Here is a 19,963-nt window from a genome sequence, read left to right as displayed (position 1 = left end):
CTGGCTGCCCCCTATTGGCCCCAATTGAGGGGATGGCTGGCCAACCTCCTGCAACCCCTCCTTCTGCCAGCCAACCTCCCACGACCCCTCCTCCTGGATGGCCAACCTCTTGCAGCCCTACCTCCCCACTGGCCAAACTCCTGTGGCCCCTCCCCCTGGCTCGCTAACCTCCCACAGCCCCTTCCCTTGGCCAGCTAATCTCCCACCGTCCCTCCCCCTGACCAGCCCCCTGATAGACCTCAATCACCGGCCAGGCTGAGGAACCTCACCTGTGCATGAATTCGTGCACAAGGGCCCTAGTTTTTATTGTGAAATGTGCTCAACCTGAATAATAACCACCACCACCTTTATTTTGTACAATTTTAAGCAGTTTTATAAATGATCCTATTGAATTCTTGCAATGTCCCTATGAAGTAAGGAAACTGAGGCTGAGATATAGTAAGTTACTTACACAGGGTCACAATGAAGAGAGTGATAGTGAATGGAAGGATAGAGAAGACTGCCTTATAGGAATTGATGGAAGGAAAAAAGCAAAAGAGATTTAAAAGTTGACTCCCTCTGGATTTTTCCTTTACATTCTGTGTTCTAGATCAGTATCTTCCTCAAGACTTGCTGGGTAGCTGTGAATGCCATTTATCCATACAGCAGCTATCTATACCTCCCCTCTCTGAGACAACCCTCTCCCTAGGGAAGATCCTATATCTCCTGGACTTCAAAGAAACAAATGTTGCCATTAAGGCTGTTTTCTAAGTATGGACTTAGAATCCCACATCCTTCTCCATATATAGTGCATCTCAACTATCCTCAAAAGCTAGTGACACCTAAACCTTTACATTTCATGTGTGCACTGCAAAAGTAACAGAGTCCAAATAATCTCTGATCCCTATTCTCACACTTCCAAAACAGTATGCTCTGATTAAAGGCATTTATTTTTACTTTACCTTGAAGTTGTCCTGGTGGGAACATCAGGTATTCATCTGGGGGAATATAACGTAAAACAACTGTCAGCTCTCCTCTGTATTGAAGGCCAATGTCAGTAGATAATTCCATCTGGCCAAGGGGATACATAAAAAAAGAAAAAGTAAAAATGTTTGCTTTGTTATTTTCTAGCCCATGTTTGTACATTTATTTACTTGGTGATTTAAATGTGACAATCCATTCCCATTCAACTATGTTAGCACTTACTGGTTTAAGAAATGCCTTAGGTATGAGAAAAGAGAGGCTGAAAACTCTAAGAAGGCATTTACATATAACTTTTAACATTAAATTAAAAAGAATTTGATAGGAGATGTGTAACATATATTTGGTCAGTTAATACCGTAGATACTGAGTGCCTGTGATGCATTGAGAACTGCACCATCACTGAACATTCATATAGTTTGGGGTATGAGGCAGGGATAAAGATATCACTGAAGATAGCCTCATATGGTACTTCTTCCTGTCTGTCCTTGATGTCCCAAGGCTTTTATAAGTGACTAATAAGGGGAAAGTACACAGTAATGCTTGATTCACATTGGGCTACCAGACACCAATCATAATTCACATCACCAAAATTCAGTGTGGAAAAACTAATTCACTAAGACATTGCTGGTAGAAATGTAAAATGGTGTAGCCAATCTGGAAAATAGTTTGGCAGTTTCTTAAAAGAATAAATATGTAACTGCCATACAACCTAGCAATTGCATTTATTCTAGAGAAATAAAAGATTATATGCACATAAAAACCAGTACACAAATAGTTGTATCATCTTTATTTATTATAGTAACACACTGAAGACTACCTAGAAGACCCTCAATAAGTGGATGTTTAAATAATAAATTAATATATACCATAGACTACTACTAAGCAGTCAAAAGGAATGACTAATGATATTCACAACTTAGATCTCTAGAAAATTATGCCGAGTTACAAAAACACAGTATCAAAAGGATAGACACTATATAATTTTATTTATATTAAATTCTTAAAATTACAAAATAATAGATATAGAGAACAGATTAATGGTTGCTAGGAGGAAAGTGGGTGTCATTATAAAAGAACATGAGGGATTTTGTGATGATGGAACTGTTATGTACCTTGGCTGTGTGGTGGATATACAAAGCTACACATGTGATAAACTGGCATAGAAATAAATACATAAGCACAGACACAAATGAAAATTGAGGAGATCTGAATAAAATTGGTAGATTATATCAATGTCAGTACCTTGACTGTGATATTGAGGGAAATTGGATAATGGCTATATAAGATCTCTCTGTATTACTTATTATAAATTCATGTTGATCTATAGTAATCCCAAAATCAAAAGTTTAAATTTAAAAAAATGTGAATCAAGAGCATATGTTCTGTAGGTATCCGACTTGCCACTGAATCAACTGAACTTTAATTCTTGATAATTAGTCTAAGAAAAGTTATGTACTTTCTAAGAATCTTTATTAAGGAATCTGACTCCTTAGTACTGAGCCAAGGGTTTGAGCACTACTCTCTTCTGAGAGAATACAGACTGAAAAAAATTCAGAAATCTAAAAATTAACAGCAAACCCAGAAACTCTTCAAGCCTCAGGAGGAACAAAGAAAGAAAGAAAAGACCAAAAGGAATCCTTGTTTGTCTTTCCTCTTGATTATGATAAAAATTATTAAGTGTGGGAAATCATTTAAGTATTTTATTCATCCATCTCACCAGGGGAAAAATGAGATTACATGGTGAAACAAACTCTCCATCTAATATTTAATCTGATTATTTTAGAACAAGTGCTTTGTAAAGGACTTCTCTTATTGTTTTGGTTTCAATTAATTTTAGTTCATGAGAAAGTCATAAATGGAAAATTATAATGGATAATATGGCAGATTAAAAAGGTCACTACTTTTTTGATACTGTAGCTAATGAGAAGTGGGGTATTTGTCCTTTCTTTTTGGATTTGAATGGGCTCTGTGATTGCTTTGACTGGTAGCAGAAGTGACAATGTGTCAGTTTTTGGGCCTGAGCCTTAAGATTAACAGCTTCTACTTTATTGCCTAGAATAGATATTCTTGGTATGTTTTCTCTAAAAACTCATGATAGAGACCCAAGCTACATGTAGATGCACCTATTGTCAGGGATAAGTTCCTCGCTGGCAGCCAACATCAAATTTGGCACAGCCAACTTGACCAGCTTGGCCAACCTTTAAGATAACTTCAGCCTTATTCTCCTATCTGGCTGTGACCACATGATAGACCCTAAAAGAGAACCACTTAGGTGAGTCCAGCTACCCCACAGAATCATGAATGATAATAATAAATTATTATTTTACACCACTAAGGTTTAGGTTAGTTTTTGTACATCTGGGAATAGGCTCTATTTGCTTTTGGCTGAGACATTTGGGTGGGAAAATTTGTTGGTAGAAAACAGTGATATGTGCAGGTGTCACATACTAATATATAGTGTATTAGTAGGGATCAAAACATGGATTACTGGTGCCTGGCCAGTATGTCTCAACAGTTGAGCATTGACCCATGAATCAAAAGGTCACTAGTTCGAATGCTGGTCAGGGCACATGCCTAGGTTGTGGGCCCGATCCTCAGTGGGGGCATGCAAGAGTCAGTCAATCAATATTTCTTTCACTCTCTCCCCTTTCCTCTTTCTCTCAAATCAATAAATATATATATATATATTTAAAAAGTGTATTGTTAGGATTTCTTAACGTTTCATTGGTTTTTAGCTCAAAATATACTGGTGAATTTATATAAGATAGAGTCTTCAAATGTTATAAAACTAGTGTACAAAATTCATGCCAGTGGTGTGGGGGGGAATGTCCTTCAGCCCAGCCTGCACCCTCTCCAATCTGGACCCCCTTAAGAGATGTCAGACTGCCTGTTTAGGCCCAATCCCAGTTGGACTTCCCTCTCACAATCCAGGACTGCTGGCTCCCAACTGATTGTCTGCCTGCCTCCCTGATTGCCCCTAACTGCTTCTGCCTGCCAGCCTGATCACCCCGTAACCACTCCCCTGCCAGGATGATTGATACCTAACTGCTCCCCTGTCAGCCTGAATGCCCCAAAATTCCCTCCCCTGCAGTCCTGGTCCCCTCCCAACTGCCCTCCCTTGCCAACAAGGTCACCCCTAACTGCCCTCCTCAGCCAGCCTCATTGCCCCTAACTGCTATCCCTTGCTGGTCTGGTCCTCTCCAACTTTCCTCCCCTGCCAGCCTGGTCACCCCTAATTGCCCTCCCGTGCAGGCTTCATTGCCCCCAACTGCCCTCCCTTGTAGGCTTAGTCCCTTCCAACTGCTCTCCACTGCTGGCATCTTGTGTCCACATGGGGGCAGCCATCTTTGACCACATAGGGACAGCCATCTTGTTTGTTGGAGTGACAGTAAATTTGCATATTACACTTTTATTAGATAGGTAGGGGCCTGGTGCATGGGTGGGGCCCACCTGGTTTGCCCTGAAGGGTGTCCCAGATCAAGGTGGGGGTTCCCTTGGGACATAGGACAGCTTGTGTCAGGGGCCTGTAGTGATTTGCAGGCCGGCCAAGCCCCCCTGTGACCCAAGCATAGGCCAGGGCCAGCTGGAAGTAGGTATCTGGGATTTATTTATATTCTATAATTGAATCTTTGTAGCCTTGAGCAGAGGCCAGGGCTGGCAGGGCAGGTGGGAAACTTGGCTTTCTCCATCACCAGGGGAAACCCAAACCTCTTGCTTGCTCCAGCTCCATGGCGGCTGCCATATTAGTTGGGTTAAATTGCATACTCACTGATTTGCTAGTGGGCGTAGTGGAGTGATAGTCAGTTTGTATATTTCTCTTTTATTAGTGTAGATTAAGAAACAATAAATATGAAGTCCTATAGCTTCATAATCACATACAAAGGAAAGTCAAGAGGGAGAAGTCATCTTGCACCCTGCACATATTTAATGCTTAGGGGTATTGTTTTTACTCTTGGAAGAGAATTCCAAGGCACCATGCTATCCTTGTATATCACTAGGCAATTCCTTCTCAGACAAAAGTTGTAGAATTACATTCAACCAACAAATATGAAATGCCTTCTTGTAGTAATTCTTTTAAGGCATTTTGTCAGGTTTTGGAGGGATACTAAGCCATAGACCCTGCTTTCAATGAATTTTCATTCTATCCAGGACACCTACAGAAAGAAGCTCTATCATTGTCCTTATTTTTTATTTTTTTTAAAAAATATATTTTATTGATTTTGTACAGAGAGGAAGGGAGAGAGATAGAGAGTTAGAAACATCGATGAGAGAGAGTCATCGATCAGCTGCCTCTTGCACACCCCCTACTGGGGATATGCCCGCAACCAAGGTACATGCCCTTGACCGGAATCGAATCCGGGATCCTTTGGTTCCCAAGCCGACGCTCTATCCATTGAGCCAAACCGGTCTCGGCTGTCCTTATTTTTTAAAACATATTTTTATTGATTTTAGAAAGGAAGGGAGAGGGAGATAGAAATATCAATGATGAGAGAGAATAATTGGTTAGCTGCCTTCTGCACACCCTCTACTGGGGATAGAGCCCAAAACCCATGCATGTGCCCTGACCATGAATTGAACTGTGACCTCCTGGTTCATAGGCCGATGCTCAACCATTGAGCCACTCTGGCTGGGCATTCTGTCATTTAACTGATTCATTAGTTTATTTAATGTTCTCCATTTCCAATAAAGAGTGGGCTCCTTTCTACAAAGACCATGCATGTCTGCACCATTAGTTAACTGCATGCTCATCAAGAATCATCTGCATTAGTCTCTCAAGCACTTTATACCAGGTAAGTATCTTTATGGTTCTAATTGTATAATAAACCAAAGAGTACAAAAAGTTATATGTTACTATAAAAATTAAGTTGAATAGTTTAAAAAAAGTAAAGATTTTAAAATAAATTAGCTATTGGATTATATTTGGGCTCAAAGCTATAAAAGATTAAAACAAAAACAAATATGACTAAGAAAGATTTTATATTTGGTTTACTTTGAAAGTATTCTTAAATTCTTGTTTTCCTGTGGAGAAATTCAAATTAGAAACTGTTGATGATTATTTACAAGGGGTAGAATTTATGCTAGAAAGATATGACAGAATTTTAATAACTGAAATCCTGCTCAAATAAAATGAATTGTTCCTATATTAAAAGACTTGAAAACAAATGCACATTTATTTAGATTAAGATAAACATTTAAGAAACATATTGGAGATGTGTGTTTGTATGTGTATGTTATGTGACTTTCTTTATTAATTGACCTACTATTAGTTTTGATTGCTAGCTCAATGTCATACAAGTGATGACAGTTGCTCCAATTAAGTACAAGTAAACCACTGTGGGAAGAAAAAGAGTAATCCAGATTGGGTTAGGAGAGATTATGTCAGATGAAGATAGAGTGGAAAGGAGGTTAGATCAGGTCAAGAAAGAAGTATGAGCAAAATACAGTGGGAGCTGTGTATAACATGTATAAGAAGTAAAATAATGTCAAGTATGGTTAGAGGTGTGTGTACAGGAAAATGCTAGCAAGAAAGATGCAAGCATAGTGTCTACTCTGGGTTCCCCAGAAAACCCTAAGACATGAATTTATGTTAGAGTGCTTTACTAGGAAGGGTGGTGTGGAAGTGGGATCAGAAAGTGAAGTGAGACTCTCAAGGTTGTGATATCAGGCAAATTCCGTGAAGAGGAACTTTTGGTCAATCCCACAGGGAGATCTATAAACAAGACAGGGAACCTCAGAGCTGGCCCTATAGGATGCAAAAGAGTGAGAGTGTTTGTTCCTTCTGTCCTCAATCCCCAGGAGACTTAAATACCCAGGCTGTTCTGGCTTCCCATGCCCAAAGATCAAACCCATTCCACCCTTAAGGGAGAGAGATAAACCAAAGCACTTGTGTGCATACATATGAGCCTAACCAGTGGTCATGGACAACAGGGTGTGGGGATATTTGTGGAGAGGGGTTTGGAATGGGAATGGGGGGATGAGAACAAATATGAGATACCTTAATCAATAAAGTAATTAAAAAAAACAAACCACTCCAGCAGCCTACAAAAACTGACAGGTGTTGGCTGGTGGGAGTGAAAGCCATGGACAGCAATGTATGCATGAAAATGGGATATGGAAAGAGCACCAACATCTTCCTTTATTTCAAAAGACTGGGCAGAACAGAGAAATTTTCCTTGGAAAACCACTTAAATTGGCTATTGATTTTCAAAGGTACTTGCCTTTATAATAGTGCTTCTGGGAACACATGAATGGTAATTCATGCTAACAAACACTTCTTGTTTAACTACCTAAACTGGCCTTTTAGTAACATAATGAGTTATAGCTACTAAGCAATTCCATGTCATGTAGTAAAATGGAAATTATACAGTGAAACTATAGTAATTTTGGTATCTTGAATTCTTTTGGGTCTGCAATAGCTTCCTGACTGGCTTAGTGCTGTAAGACCTAGCTAAAAACAAAGGTAAATGTTAAGGGCTTCTACTAACACAGAGTCAATGAGACTCTTTCCAGTATCCCCATTGCAAAAACATATCTGTATTTCCAAAATCTTGGGGGCTATTAATTCTGATCCTCTATTACTAAATAAATTAGTCCCTGTAGCTCACATTTTACCTCCTCAGCTGGATAGTCTACAAGAAATATCAAGTCTCTGGGGCTGCTCAAACTGCATCAAAATGACTGATCCAAGAGATTGAGAATGAAGTGACACTTCTGATAATTAACCACCACATAGAGCACAGCTCAGCCTGAGGATGAGCCACTAACGAAGTGAGACACAGCATACCAAGCAGGTTTTTGCATGGGTACCCTCTTTCATTTTTGGATGTAATGATTGCTAAGTAAATCCAAACCTGCAGCCTTTCCTCCATGTTTCAGAGGAAGTTTGGCAGAGGAATATGACATGGATTAGTGGCATTTAACATTGAGTCCCCCAGAAGTGAACTCTGGGATTAGGATTCTTATACAAGTGACTAAGAAAGTATTCCCAGGATAACCCAGTGAAAGGTGGGAGAAACAAGTCAGGGAAGGAAGGGATCCAGGCAGGGACACAGACTGATCCAGCAGGAGTGGCTCTGGAATACAAGTAACACCTCCGAGTTTTTATGACACTAAGTAAGGGAATTGAGTTTTCAGATCTCTTTCTCCACCCCACCTATTAGGTGTTGGTTAAGAGTTATCTTGTTGCAGTAGATCCATAAGCTCCAAAGAACTTCTAGCTCTTTGCCCATGTGGAAAAAGCCACAGCAACCCAAGGACAGTTTTCTAAAGAGAGTTTCAAGTGGAAGTGGTTGGAGGCAAAAATCTTAACAGACTTAGTGAAAGGAATCCAAAAACATCTGGCAGAGAACCAACTGAGTATAACAGATATTAAACACAATCAGAACTTTTCTGCCTTGAGCAGGCTCAGAGAGATGCTTCTCCCTTATGGTATTAGAAAGTGAAACCAACTCAATGGTAATGTGAAGGTTTTTCCCTGAGCACAGAGGATATTCTAAGCTGATTTCCAAAGAGCCCCAATATGCTTTAAAGTTAAATTTATGGTAGAAAAGTTGATTTTATGTACTAAAATGCATGTTATTCATCCTTCATCTATGTCATGCATCATATGATGCCTTAGACATTTTCTAACTATGATTCTGTGATGTTTACCCATACACACAAGGAATGAAGTGTTAGGAGATTGTTAGGTCACATTAAATGCTATATATTGTGGTGAGTCATTTCATTCAATTACAATAAATGTAAAGCTATAATGACCAAATATTTTCCATAATTAATGTCAGAAGACGGTTATGCTATTGTGGATTCATTTGTTGTTATTACTATACTTTGTATCTCTGTCACATTTATGTTAGTCATGGGCTTGAGTTATTTTATGTTTAAATATTTTTATTACATTTTTGCTGATTTTACCCACAGCTAAATTATACCTCCTATATGTTTTTTCATTTGTTATTTCCACCATGTTTGAGACCAACATTTATAAAATCCCACTAGAAAGTTATATTTAATTTCTGGGTTTTAGTCTCTTTATATAAAACAAAGAGCTGTAGAAAGATTACATAATAAAGTTTTTTTCTAAGCAAGAAAAAAACACAACAACTAGAGGCCCAGTGCATGAAATTAGTGCAGGGGGGTGGGTGTCCCTCAGCCCAGCCTGCACCCTCTCCAATCTGGGACCCCTTGGGGGATGTCCAACTGCTGGTTTATACCTGACATCCCTCTCACAATCTGGGACTGCTGACTCCTAACTGCTTGCCTGCTTGTCTGGCTGCCTGATCACACCCTAACCATGCCCCTGCTGGCTTGATGGCCCCCAACCACCTCCCCTGCAGGCATGGTCCCCCCAACTGTCCTCCCCTGCTTGCCTAGTTGCCCCAACTGCCCTCCCTTGCCAGCCTGATCTCACCCCCAACTGCCCTCTTCTGACAGCCAATTTGGTTTTAACTAGTGGGTTTTTATGCCAATCAGTGTCAAAAGCTACACCTCCTAAGCAGTCATTGGCTCCTCACAATTGACCCAGATTTGGTTCTGATTGGTCAGTTTCTATGCCTGTCAGCATCTCTGGGCCTGTCAACGGGGCCTGATTAGAAAGGCAGAGCTGATCAGCAGCCCTTGTGGAGGCTTGGAGAGAAATGGGGGTGCGGCTAGTAACCAGGTCCACAGCCAAAAAGAGAGTCAAGTGCTGTTCAACAGCTGCCACAGAGGCTACAGATCAGACCCTGCTTCTCTCTTCAGGCCTCTTTACATGCCTGATTTGCAGCCCCCTCAGCAGTCAGTGCTGGGTCACCATGCCTGCAGCCATAGCAGTCAGTGCTGGGTAGCCACTCCCAGTTGTTGCAGATGTGATGGACCCAGGGTTTTTATATTGGGTCGGCAACTAAGTAATTGCGGATTTTTAAAAGAAAATCAAAGACAATTTTTTCATGGAACTAAATAACTTTATTCTGTAATGTATTGCCCATTTTGATCAATGACCTTTTGCCATCTTTCAGGCAGCATCATAATCCCACGTTCAAAAAACTTCTGGTTTTTATTAGCAAAAAACTGAATCAGGTACGATTTGACATCATCATCATTATTGAAATTTTTACCATTCAAGGAGTTTTGTAAAGATCGAAACAAAAAGTAATCAGATGGTGCAAGGTCAGGACTATATGGTGGATGTGGCCAAACATCCCAACCAAGCTCCATTAATTTTTGCCGAGTGACCAAAGATGTGTGTGGCCTTGCATTGTCATGATGGAATACAACACCTTTTCGATTTGTCAATTCGGGCCGCTTTTCTTCAACTGCATTGTTTAATTTCATTAGTTGTTCAATGTAGACATCAGAATTGATCGTTCGGTTGGGTGGTAAGAGTTCAAAGTAGACAATTCCTTTGTAATCCCACCAAACTGATAACAAAACCTTCTTTTGATGAATATCAGCTTTTGATGTTGTTTGAGTTGGTTCACCTGGCCTGCTCCACGATCTTTTCCGCTTGATATTGTTGTAAACAACCCATTTTTCATCGCCAGTTATCAGTCATTTTAAAAATGGATCATTTTCATTACGTTTCTTTAGCAAATCGCAGCTGCTAATGCGTTGCGTTAACTGTGATTCTTTCAGTTCGTGAGGAACCCATGTATCGAGTTTTTGAACATAGCCAAGTTGTTTTAAGTGATTTTCAATGCATGTATGTGATACATGAAGCTTCTCTGCAATCTCACGTGTTGTACTGTGACAGTCCGAATTGATTATTGCTTTGATTAGGGCGTCATCAACTTCAACTGGACTACCAGAGCGTTTTTCATCTTTGAGTGAAAAATCACCAGAACGAAATTTGGCAAATCAATTTTGACACTGCCATTCTTTTAAGGCTTCGGCACCATAAACAGCACATAACTTTTTATGAGCTTGCGATGCGTTTTTCCCTTTGAGGAAATAAAAAAGCAAAATATGACGAAAATGTTCCTTTTGATTTTCCATTTTTCAACGAACGCCAAACGAAAACTACAAAACAGATCAAAAAACTTTTTTTACTGATTAACAGCTGAATAGCCAACTATGAAATAACAAAATGTGTTTTACATTTGTACTACGTCTGCAAACCTAAAAATTCAACTGAAGCCATATATGTGTGAAACCCGCAATTACTTAGCTGCCGACCCAATATATTAGAATAAAGATAATGATACTTAGCTCACAATGGTTGTTGTAACCATTAGATGTGAACAATGCTTCTACTGATGATGATCAAGATTTGTTATTGTTGATACCCAAACTTTGCTTTTTCCTGTCTAGCATCCACTCATCATTCCTTTAGTATTACTATACCTGCATTTCCTCTGGGGCAATACCACCTTTGGGACCAGGGTATGTTCTGATTGTCTTAAATGAGTCAATGTAGCTCATTTCTATGACCACAGTGTCATCTCAAGATGGGCAAATAATCTAGGATTAGGAGAACGAGGTTGAGGGTATTGGTTAGAGTATTGGAGGAGGAGGAACTCCCTTTTCTCTTAGACAGTGTGGTGCTAGGATGGGAGGCTTGAAATTGTGTAGTGTCCAGAAGAAACATACCTGGAGCTAGTGAAGAAGGCAAACACTGTATGAGTTTGAAAATTAAGTCAACACAGAGAAAAGAGACCTGAGTATCTGGATCAAGCCACTCTTGATACTCACTGACCAACAATTTTTTTATTTTTTTTACTTTTTGAGCAGTATGGGTTGGGATTTCTGTCAATTTCAATAAAGGAACTGTGATATAATATAGATATTACCTAGCATTTATTGGGATTTTACAATGTGCCAGACACAATACTGCAAGCATCACATAAAATACATATTCAAGTCTTGCAGCATCCCTATAAGCTATGTTCAATTATTATATCACAAATGAGAATGCCAAGGAAGTCAAGGAATTTGCCCAAGGTCACACAAAGAATCATGAAGCTGCTAGGATTAAACTCAGGAATTTTCATTTGAGTCTATTATCTTTACCATCATGTTTAGTTTTTTTCTTTTGTCTTTCTATATAAAGAAAAAATGTTTGGTTATGTAAATATAATCTTTTTCCACTTTACTCTTGACTACATGTAGAAAGACTCAAGCTGCACTGAGTGAATACAAAGTAGTTTAGAACATACTATGTTATCAATTTCTAGAACTAGCTTTGAGATTATTTTCCTGACTATAACTCAAGTCCTGGGTTATAAATATCAAAAGTAGGAAAGTAGGAAACCAGACACATAGCTATTGGTCACATCCTCATGTGAGCCAAGGTAAAACAACTCCTGCTTATGTCTGAATTATGAAGAATGGGGGATAGAATATTTTGACACTGATCTTAATCTATGGATTTATTTTTGCTTATGTGAAAATGAATGCTTTCTCTTTCTAATAAGATCATATCATGTATTTATTCTGTTTGTCAATAGAGACCTCCAAATGATGAATATATTTTTAGTAAAACCTATTAATAATATATATGACTATGTGGTTTGCATTATATAGTCAGTCTGTATTGAATAAAGATTTCCAAAAGAATATATTTACATTTATTATATTATTCTAAAATTAGCTGTACTAATTTTTCAGATTATCCCTTGCAAGCTGGAAGACATCAATGTGGATCATAACTTGACTCATTGCATAGCTGTTCGACTAATCTGGAAGCATTTATTACCTTGGGTTGAAGTACAAACCACTCATCACTTGGATTTTCAAAGTTCCATGAGTCAAAAGGAATCTCCACCTCCCCAAGGAATCTGTTATGTCCAAATCGATCATAATGCCAGACTGAGAGCTGCAGTGTTCTTGTTTCCAGTTGGGTATGGCTGATAGTATACTGCAAATGAGATTGACAAAATCACATTCCACATGGGAGGCTCTGGCCAATTCCAGGACAGGTTGAAATTTATTTTCACCACGTTTTAGATCAGATTTTTTAGTAATTGAACAAATCAAACCCCCAAATTTTTTTCTTTGTTTCCATTACAACTGAGGTTCTATTCCATATGCTCATTTTGTGTTAGACCTAGCACTGAGATATATTTAGGGGGAAGTCAATCAACTTCAAATATTGTATAAAAAAAGTGTTAGGTGATGTAGTTTTTCCCATTTCCAGTTTTACCTAGTTTTCATTTGCCTAATTATTTTTGGCATCCATTTTATAAGCTTAAAATTTAATATATCAATTCTTCAACTTCTCTGTCTTATTTTATTCATAATGAGAACTCACATATCAAAAAAAGTACTAACAGTGAGACACACTTATGAACAACAAACTTCATAAAGTCCAGCCTAAGTGCAGAGATGAAAATGTAAATGTAAATATAGAAAGAACAGAAAGAAAATATTGCTCAGGTAGATTTTCCTTTTCCATAGAAGTTATCCAGGGCCACATGTTCATACACCCTTAAACCTTCTGCTTGTTTTGTTCAACTACCATATAGGACATGCTTCAGACTGACTAATTACTGATCTTGGATTTTCATTTATACTGATTCCTTGCTATTCCTGATATGATTAATCTTAGCTTCATGCTTCCTGAATTTGTCATGTCACTCTGTTTATCTCTTCTCTATGGTCTCAGCTCTGCTATCTATGATCGTCACTGTATTAACCCTATATTTATTTATTCTTATTTTTTATCTGCCTTGATATTGCCTCCTGCTTCTGCACATGACTTCACTGATATATACCCTCATTCACCAACTTCCTGTTATGCCTGACATTAGATCCATCACTCTGTCCACAAGATTAACAAATTTTCCTGTTACTGGCAATAACCTCTACATTCTAGCCTCCATGATTTTTCTTACCAGTCTAGATTGGTCCAGGGTGAGAGATGGTGTTATTACATGGAAGCCAATGGGGAAAAGTAATTTTTCTAGTATTGAGGCCTGAGTCATAACTTATCTCGGCCACTTTCTCTCATATATCTCAAATTTAACTCTGCATCTCCACTGTTCATTAACCACATGCCTATATTAAGCCAAATTCTGAAACCTTAATAAGTAACAGCACATATTCATTTTGTGTTACCAGAACAATGAGTGCATACAAAGTGACATGCTAAGTCAGTTACAAACTTCCTTTTGTGGGGAACTAAGAAAAAAAAACAGTTTTCCAAAGGTTAAAATATATTTTTGGACAAGATGCACCAGCTCAGATGTAATTTTACTGGATCTTCTCTACTTAAGCTGCAACTTTAGCATCAACAGAAATAAAGTAAGAGTGGTTTGCATTGTTTCTTTTCCAATAAAAACTGTTAGGAAAGCCAAGAATATCACATTAATTTATTCAAATTCTACTTTTATAAAATATATGTGCAAATTATCTGTAGTTACTTTTAAACCAATGAAATTGTGAACAGTATCACAAGACTTACCATAAGAGACTATTTACTTACCTTTAGTGTTTCATTGAATTCTGGATTGATGCCTGTTCTGATTTTGGTCTTACGTTTATTATTTCTAGACTTGTCAGGAAGAAGGTATGACTTGACATAACTGTAAATGATAAAAGATGAAAGTAATTATTGGGAAAAAATACTCAGAGACTTCAGTGAATAAAAATACTAAAGAGAATTGGCCAGTAAGTATAAGAGTAAGCCTGGCCTCTATGGCTCAGTGGTTCAGTGTTGACCCGTAAACCAGGAGTTTGTGGTTCAACTCCTGGTTAGGGCATATGCCCAGGATGCAGGCTTAATCCCCAGTAGGGGGCATGCAGGAGGTAGCCTATCAATAATTCTTGTCATTAATGTTTCTATTTCTTTCTCCCTCTTCCTTCTTCTCTATGAAATCAATAAAAATATAACAAACAAACAAACACCAAAGACAGAACCAAAAAGAATATAGTCCATATAACAGATTATCTTAAAGACAACTCTGGGCCTTCAATATAAGAGAAGTGTTAAAGAGTGTGGGCTCTGGGCTCAAACTAATTGGGTTTAAATCACTCCCTGCTTCATTAGTCTTGGTAAACTCAAGATTGTACTTACGATCTCCGTGCCTCAGTTTTCTCATCTGTAAAACTGGGACAACAACAATATCTAATTTATGATATTGTTAATTGTGAGAATTAAGTCAGTTGATACATTTAAGGACCTGACATATTATATAACTTAACAATAAATATAATCTATTATTATGACTAGTGGTCTCACAAAATAGTATGGGCTATATTCCTCTCTATTCACATGTCAGGACTTCTGATGAGTGGAATCAATGGTAATAGGCGAATAAAGAAGAATGGTGAAAAGGAAGAAATAAAAAATAACAACCTAGGTCACAATAGCAATTCACCCAACAACTTGTGTTGAACTATCTCAGAAAACTCCTGAAGCAGGGGCATCATGACAGTCTCAGAAATGCAGAAGATGTATAATACAACATTCAACCAAAGTTCTGAAGCACATGTACTGGGGCTTTAGATGACCCATTTCCATGCTATCCTGAATGATTATATTTGCCCTGAAGACTTCTGATATTGAACTGAGGAAGTAGGTGGGCAGATGTTATTCATTTTCCATTAATTTGTCTAAAGATATTTGGAAACAGCTTGAATGAGTTGTTTATTTAATCTAGATCACCTAATATATAAAAAAGGGGTCATATAGCTAGCCTGAGAGTGTGTTATCCGTAGAAATGCCTGTTTATAAGGTTGGTCCTTGGCTGGAATCTGGGAAATTGGCTTTCAAAAAGATTCTTATCAGACCCAGAAAAGATATAGTTTAGTTACTGTGACTAAGCTGTAAAAACAATGGCTGATGCTGAGTATCTGCTCTTAATCTGGGAAATTGGCAATTTTGGTATGTGACCAGTTGAGTCTCTAAATGGGCTTCCCTGGCTGACAACATTGCACAGTGTCACAACCTGTTGCTAGAGGAATTAAATGTATCCTGTGTGACTCCACTGGAAGAGAGCACTTGGAAGCTTAAGCCTGATTTCTTCAGAACTGCATCACATATACCTCATTCCTTTGCTGATTATAACTACATGTGGGTCCTCCTAGTGAGTCATCAAATGCAACAATGGTCTTTGCAATCCCTGACACATTTTAATATCCAGCTCCCCTCCAAAGTGTCGTGGCCCACACCTACCCTTGCAGACTGATTCCTGGAATACCATGAGCTTCAAAATTGCCCTTTGGATTTGTTCAATTGGGCTAACAGCTTGATAATTTTCTCTGAAGTATTCCTCTGAGAAAAATTAACTCTCAGTATACCAATGGGTCAGCCTTTTATCTCAAAGAGCTGCGTCTGCCTAAACAATAAATGTCAGTCCTAAGTCATTTTGAGTAATAGCATCTTAATCAGATACCCCTAGACAAAACCATTTCAGATGAACTTTGGAGAATATTTAGAAGTGTGACTTAGGAGGAAAATGACAACTTTCAGAAGAATGCTAAGAATCTTCTGAAAAGTGACATCAGAGGAATGATTTTATGATAGTGAACCTTGTCTTCTCCTCCTAAAATTTTAACAAGTTAACCAACTACAATTCAACAAAAAGAAATCTCTGCTCAACACTGACACATGCCTGAGAAACCTAAGCATTGAAACATTTAAAGGTGGGCAACCAGGAATAAGTGAGGAAAGGAAAAGGGAGGAAAGCACAGATGCCCCATAGAATCAGCCCTGTAGCCAAAAGTGTGTGGCCTGGCTGGGAAAAGGAGAAACCTGGCAGCAGCAAGCACTTCCTTCAACCAAGAGGAACAGAGAACTGCAGGGAGCAGCCTAGTACAGTGAGCAGTGAGGGAACAAACAGTGTCTGAGTCAGCAGACTCCTGACAATATGAGGTTCTGCCATGCAGCTTTCCAATGTTGATCCAGTTGCTGGTGTTTCAGACAAAGAAATGGAACCACAGAGCCCTGCTGTCACTTGGACTCCCAAAACTCACCTCCCATTGCCTTTGGAGTCAGGTCCAGGAGCATATTACCCATAAACCGAGAGCCGTTGCAGTAGAACAGCTGTTTCCCTCTGTGACTGATCCCCAATAAGGTGAGGGCAAAATAAACCCCACCCCTAAACAGAGTGGCTGTACTGCTATACAGAAGCTGGGAGGTCAAGACTGATATCACAGAGATAAAAATCTTGTGATTCAGTGCCATCTATTGGAAAATAGCAGAAAGACCTCCTCAAAGAAAGCAGCTATACAGGAGGTCATTAATATAGACAGACATTCCTGCCTAGGCAAAGAAGAACCACAAATACTATAAATAACCACAGGAATGAGGATGATAGAAAGAAAACAAAAAATCCCCAGAAAGCAAGCTGGAACACATGGAAATATATGATATAAATGACAGATATTTCAAGATTAAAGCTCTGAAAATACTCAACGAGATGCAAAAAAAAAAATTCAGATAAGCAATTCAGTACACTCAGAAAACAATTCAATGAACAAAATGAGTACTTTACTAAAGAGATTGGAACTTTAAAAAGAACCAATCAGGGAGAGAATCCAAGATGGCTGCCCAGGTAAAAACCTAGCCGCAGGTGCACACAACAATTTCAATAAAATACAACTAAAATATAAAATGGACATTACCCAGAACTACAGGAAAGTCGACTGACTGGAAATTCTACAATGAGAAGCAAGGAGAAAACCAGAAGGAAGCGCGGAGGAGCTGTAAAAGCCTAAAGTACTGAGACACGCGGCACGCGCGGAGAGGACGGAGCTGGAGAGGAGGGCGGCTGAGTGCCTGGCTGGCATTCCCTAGCAGGAAGGAGATAAAAGCTCCGACTGCGTTGGACCACAGTTCTGACTGCTCTGAACCCCAGTTCTAGGCCAGACCCCGGGGACCCAGGCTCATCCATAGGGAGCTGGGCTGTAAGGCGGAACCCCAGGGGAGCAGCGAAAGGAGGACCCGGCAGCGTGCACATTGTGCGCAGAGAAGGGACGGTTGGCTGTGCCACGGGATTGCCCTGGCGGGAAGGAGACAGGGGCTCCACTGCTCTGAACACCACCTCCAATCCCACTAGCAACTGAACTGAACCCCAGTTCCTGGCTCATTGGGGGAGAGCCTAGACTGTTTGGTAGCAGGCGAAAGTCAAGGGCACCTTTCTCTCAGAGGTGCTTGCAGCGAGTACTGAAGGACCCTGAGACCCAGAAACCGCATAGGGCGGGGCTGATGGAAGCCAAGGATGTAGGCTCCACCCTGAAACTCCACCCCATCTGTAGCTGCGAAATGCGACAATGAAATAGATCACAAACGAAAGAAATGGAGGACAAAAAGTGACTGGATATAGAGTTCAAATCTACGCTTATAAGGTTTTTCAAGAATTTCCTAGAAAAGATTGATAAGACCTATGAGGATATGAAAAGAGATCAACTAGAATTAATAAGGAATCAACAAGAAATGATAAGGGATCAACAAGAAATGATAAGGGATCAACAAGAAATAAAGAATACATTGTCTGAAATAAAAAATATTATAGAGAGGCCTAAAAACAGAATGGAAGATCGCAAGAATCAAGTCAAAGATTTGGAACATAAAGAGCCAGAAGACACTCCTCCACAGAAGCTAGAAGGCAAGACAATCCAGAAAATTGAAGATGATGTAAGAAACCTCTGGGACAACCTCAAGCGAACCAACATCAGAATTGTGGGGGTCCCAGAAGATGAGAGAGAGCAAGATATCGAAAACATACTGAAAGAAATAGTGACAGAAAACCTCCCCCACCTGGTGAAAGAATTAGACTTACAAGTCCAGGAAGCGCACAGAACTCCAAACAAAAGGAATCCAAAGAGGACCACACCAAGACAAATCATAATTAAAATTCCAAGAGCAAAAAACAAAGAGAGAATATTAAAAGCAGCAAGAGCAAAGAAGGTAGTTACCTATAAAGGAGCACCTATACGATTTTCAGCTGATTTCTCAACAGAAACCACGCAGGCCAGAAGGGAATGGCAAGAAATATTCAAGGTGATGAATAGTAAGAACCTACAGCCAAAGATAATCTATCCAGCAAAGCTATCACTCAGAATCGAAGGTCAGATAAAGAGTTTCACAAATAAAAAAAAGCTAAAGGAGTTCATCACCACCAAACCATAATTATATGAATTGCTGAAGGGGGTTCTTTCAGAAGAGAAAGTAAATAAAGATAAAAATTATGAACAACAAATACGTAACTATCAACAAGTGAATCTAAAAACCAAGGAAATTAAAAAAAAAATCTGATGAACAATATTAACTGTTGAATATAATAGAATCAGAGGTATGGAAGGGGAGTGAACTGACGATTCTTGAGGAAAAGGGGAGAGGGGGATGTGGAAAGAGACTGAACATAAACTGTGCACCTATGGATGAGGACAATGAGGAGTGGGGAAAGGGCAGAGGGTGGGGTGGGAACCTGGTGGAGGAGAGCAATGTTGGGGGGGGGGGGCCGAGAAGGAACATTTGTAATAATATGAACAATAAAAATTTATTAAAAATAATAATAAAATAAAATAAAAAGAACCAATCAGTTTCAGCTGGAGTGGCTCAGTGGTTGACCATTGACCTTCGGACTGAAGGGTCCTGGGTTCAATTCCAGTCAAGGGCACATGCCCGGGTTACAGGCTTAATCTCTGATAGGGGGTGTGCAGGAGGCAGCTGATAGATGATTCTTTATCATCATTGATGTTTCTAACTCTCTCCCTCTCTTTTCCTCTCCAAAATAAATAAAAATATATTTTAAAAAAAGAACCAATCAGAAATCCTGGACACGAAGCATGCAATTATGGAGATTAAGAGTGAACTACTGGGGGACTGGGGGGGAGAAAAAATGATGGCTGAGTAGTCAGACCTATTGTGCACCTCCTCCCAGGGCCAGACTGTAAATACAACTAAATTGGACAACATTCACCTGGAATTACTAACTGAGGTCCAGCTAAGGAAGAGACTTACATCAAGGAAGGACAGAAAATACCTGGAGATTGGTAGGAAGGGTGAGGTCATGAGAGTAGTTGACCCACCTTTCACAGGTGGCAGGCCAGTGGATCAAGAGTGAGGAGGTAGCTCCCA

The 19,963-nt window shown here is 39.3% G+C and overlaps 1 protein-coding gene across 1 annotated transcript in view; it reads right to left on the bottom strand.

The window, feature by feature from the left end:
- Positions 1-19,963, bottom strand: part of SYTL5 (synaptotagmin like 5) — a gene marked incomplete at both ends in the record, with an annotated part of 247,460 nt that overhangs the window by 10,763 nt on the left and 216,734 nt on the right. Inside the window, 3 exon segments of the mRNA XM_084870462.1 lie at positions 942-1,050; positions 12,635-12,796; positions 14,363-14,462. Coding sequence (XP_084726588.1) covers positions 942-1,050; positions 12,635-12,796; positions 14,363-14,462 — 371 coding nt within the window.

The sequence above is a fragment of the Pipistrellus hanaki genome, assembly GCF_964339955.1.
Source record: "Pipistrellus hanaki genome assembly, chromosome: X".
NCBI classification, from domain to species: Eukaryota; Metazoa; Chordata; class Mammalia; order Chiroptera; family Vespertilionidae; genus Pipistrellus; species Pipistrellus hanaki.
Note: the sequence above shows the minus strand (reverse complement) of the source record. Positions and strands in the feature narration are given on the sequence as shown.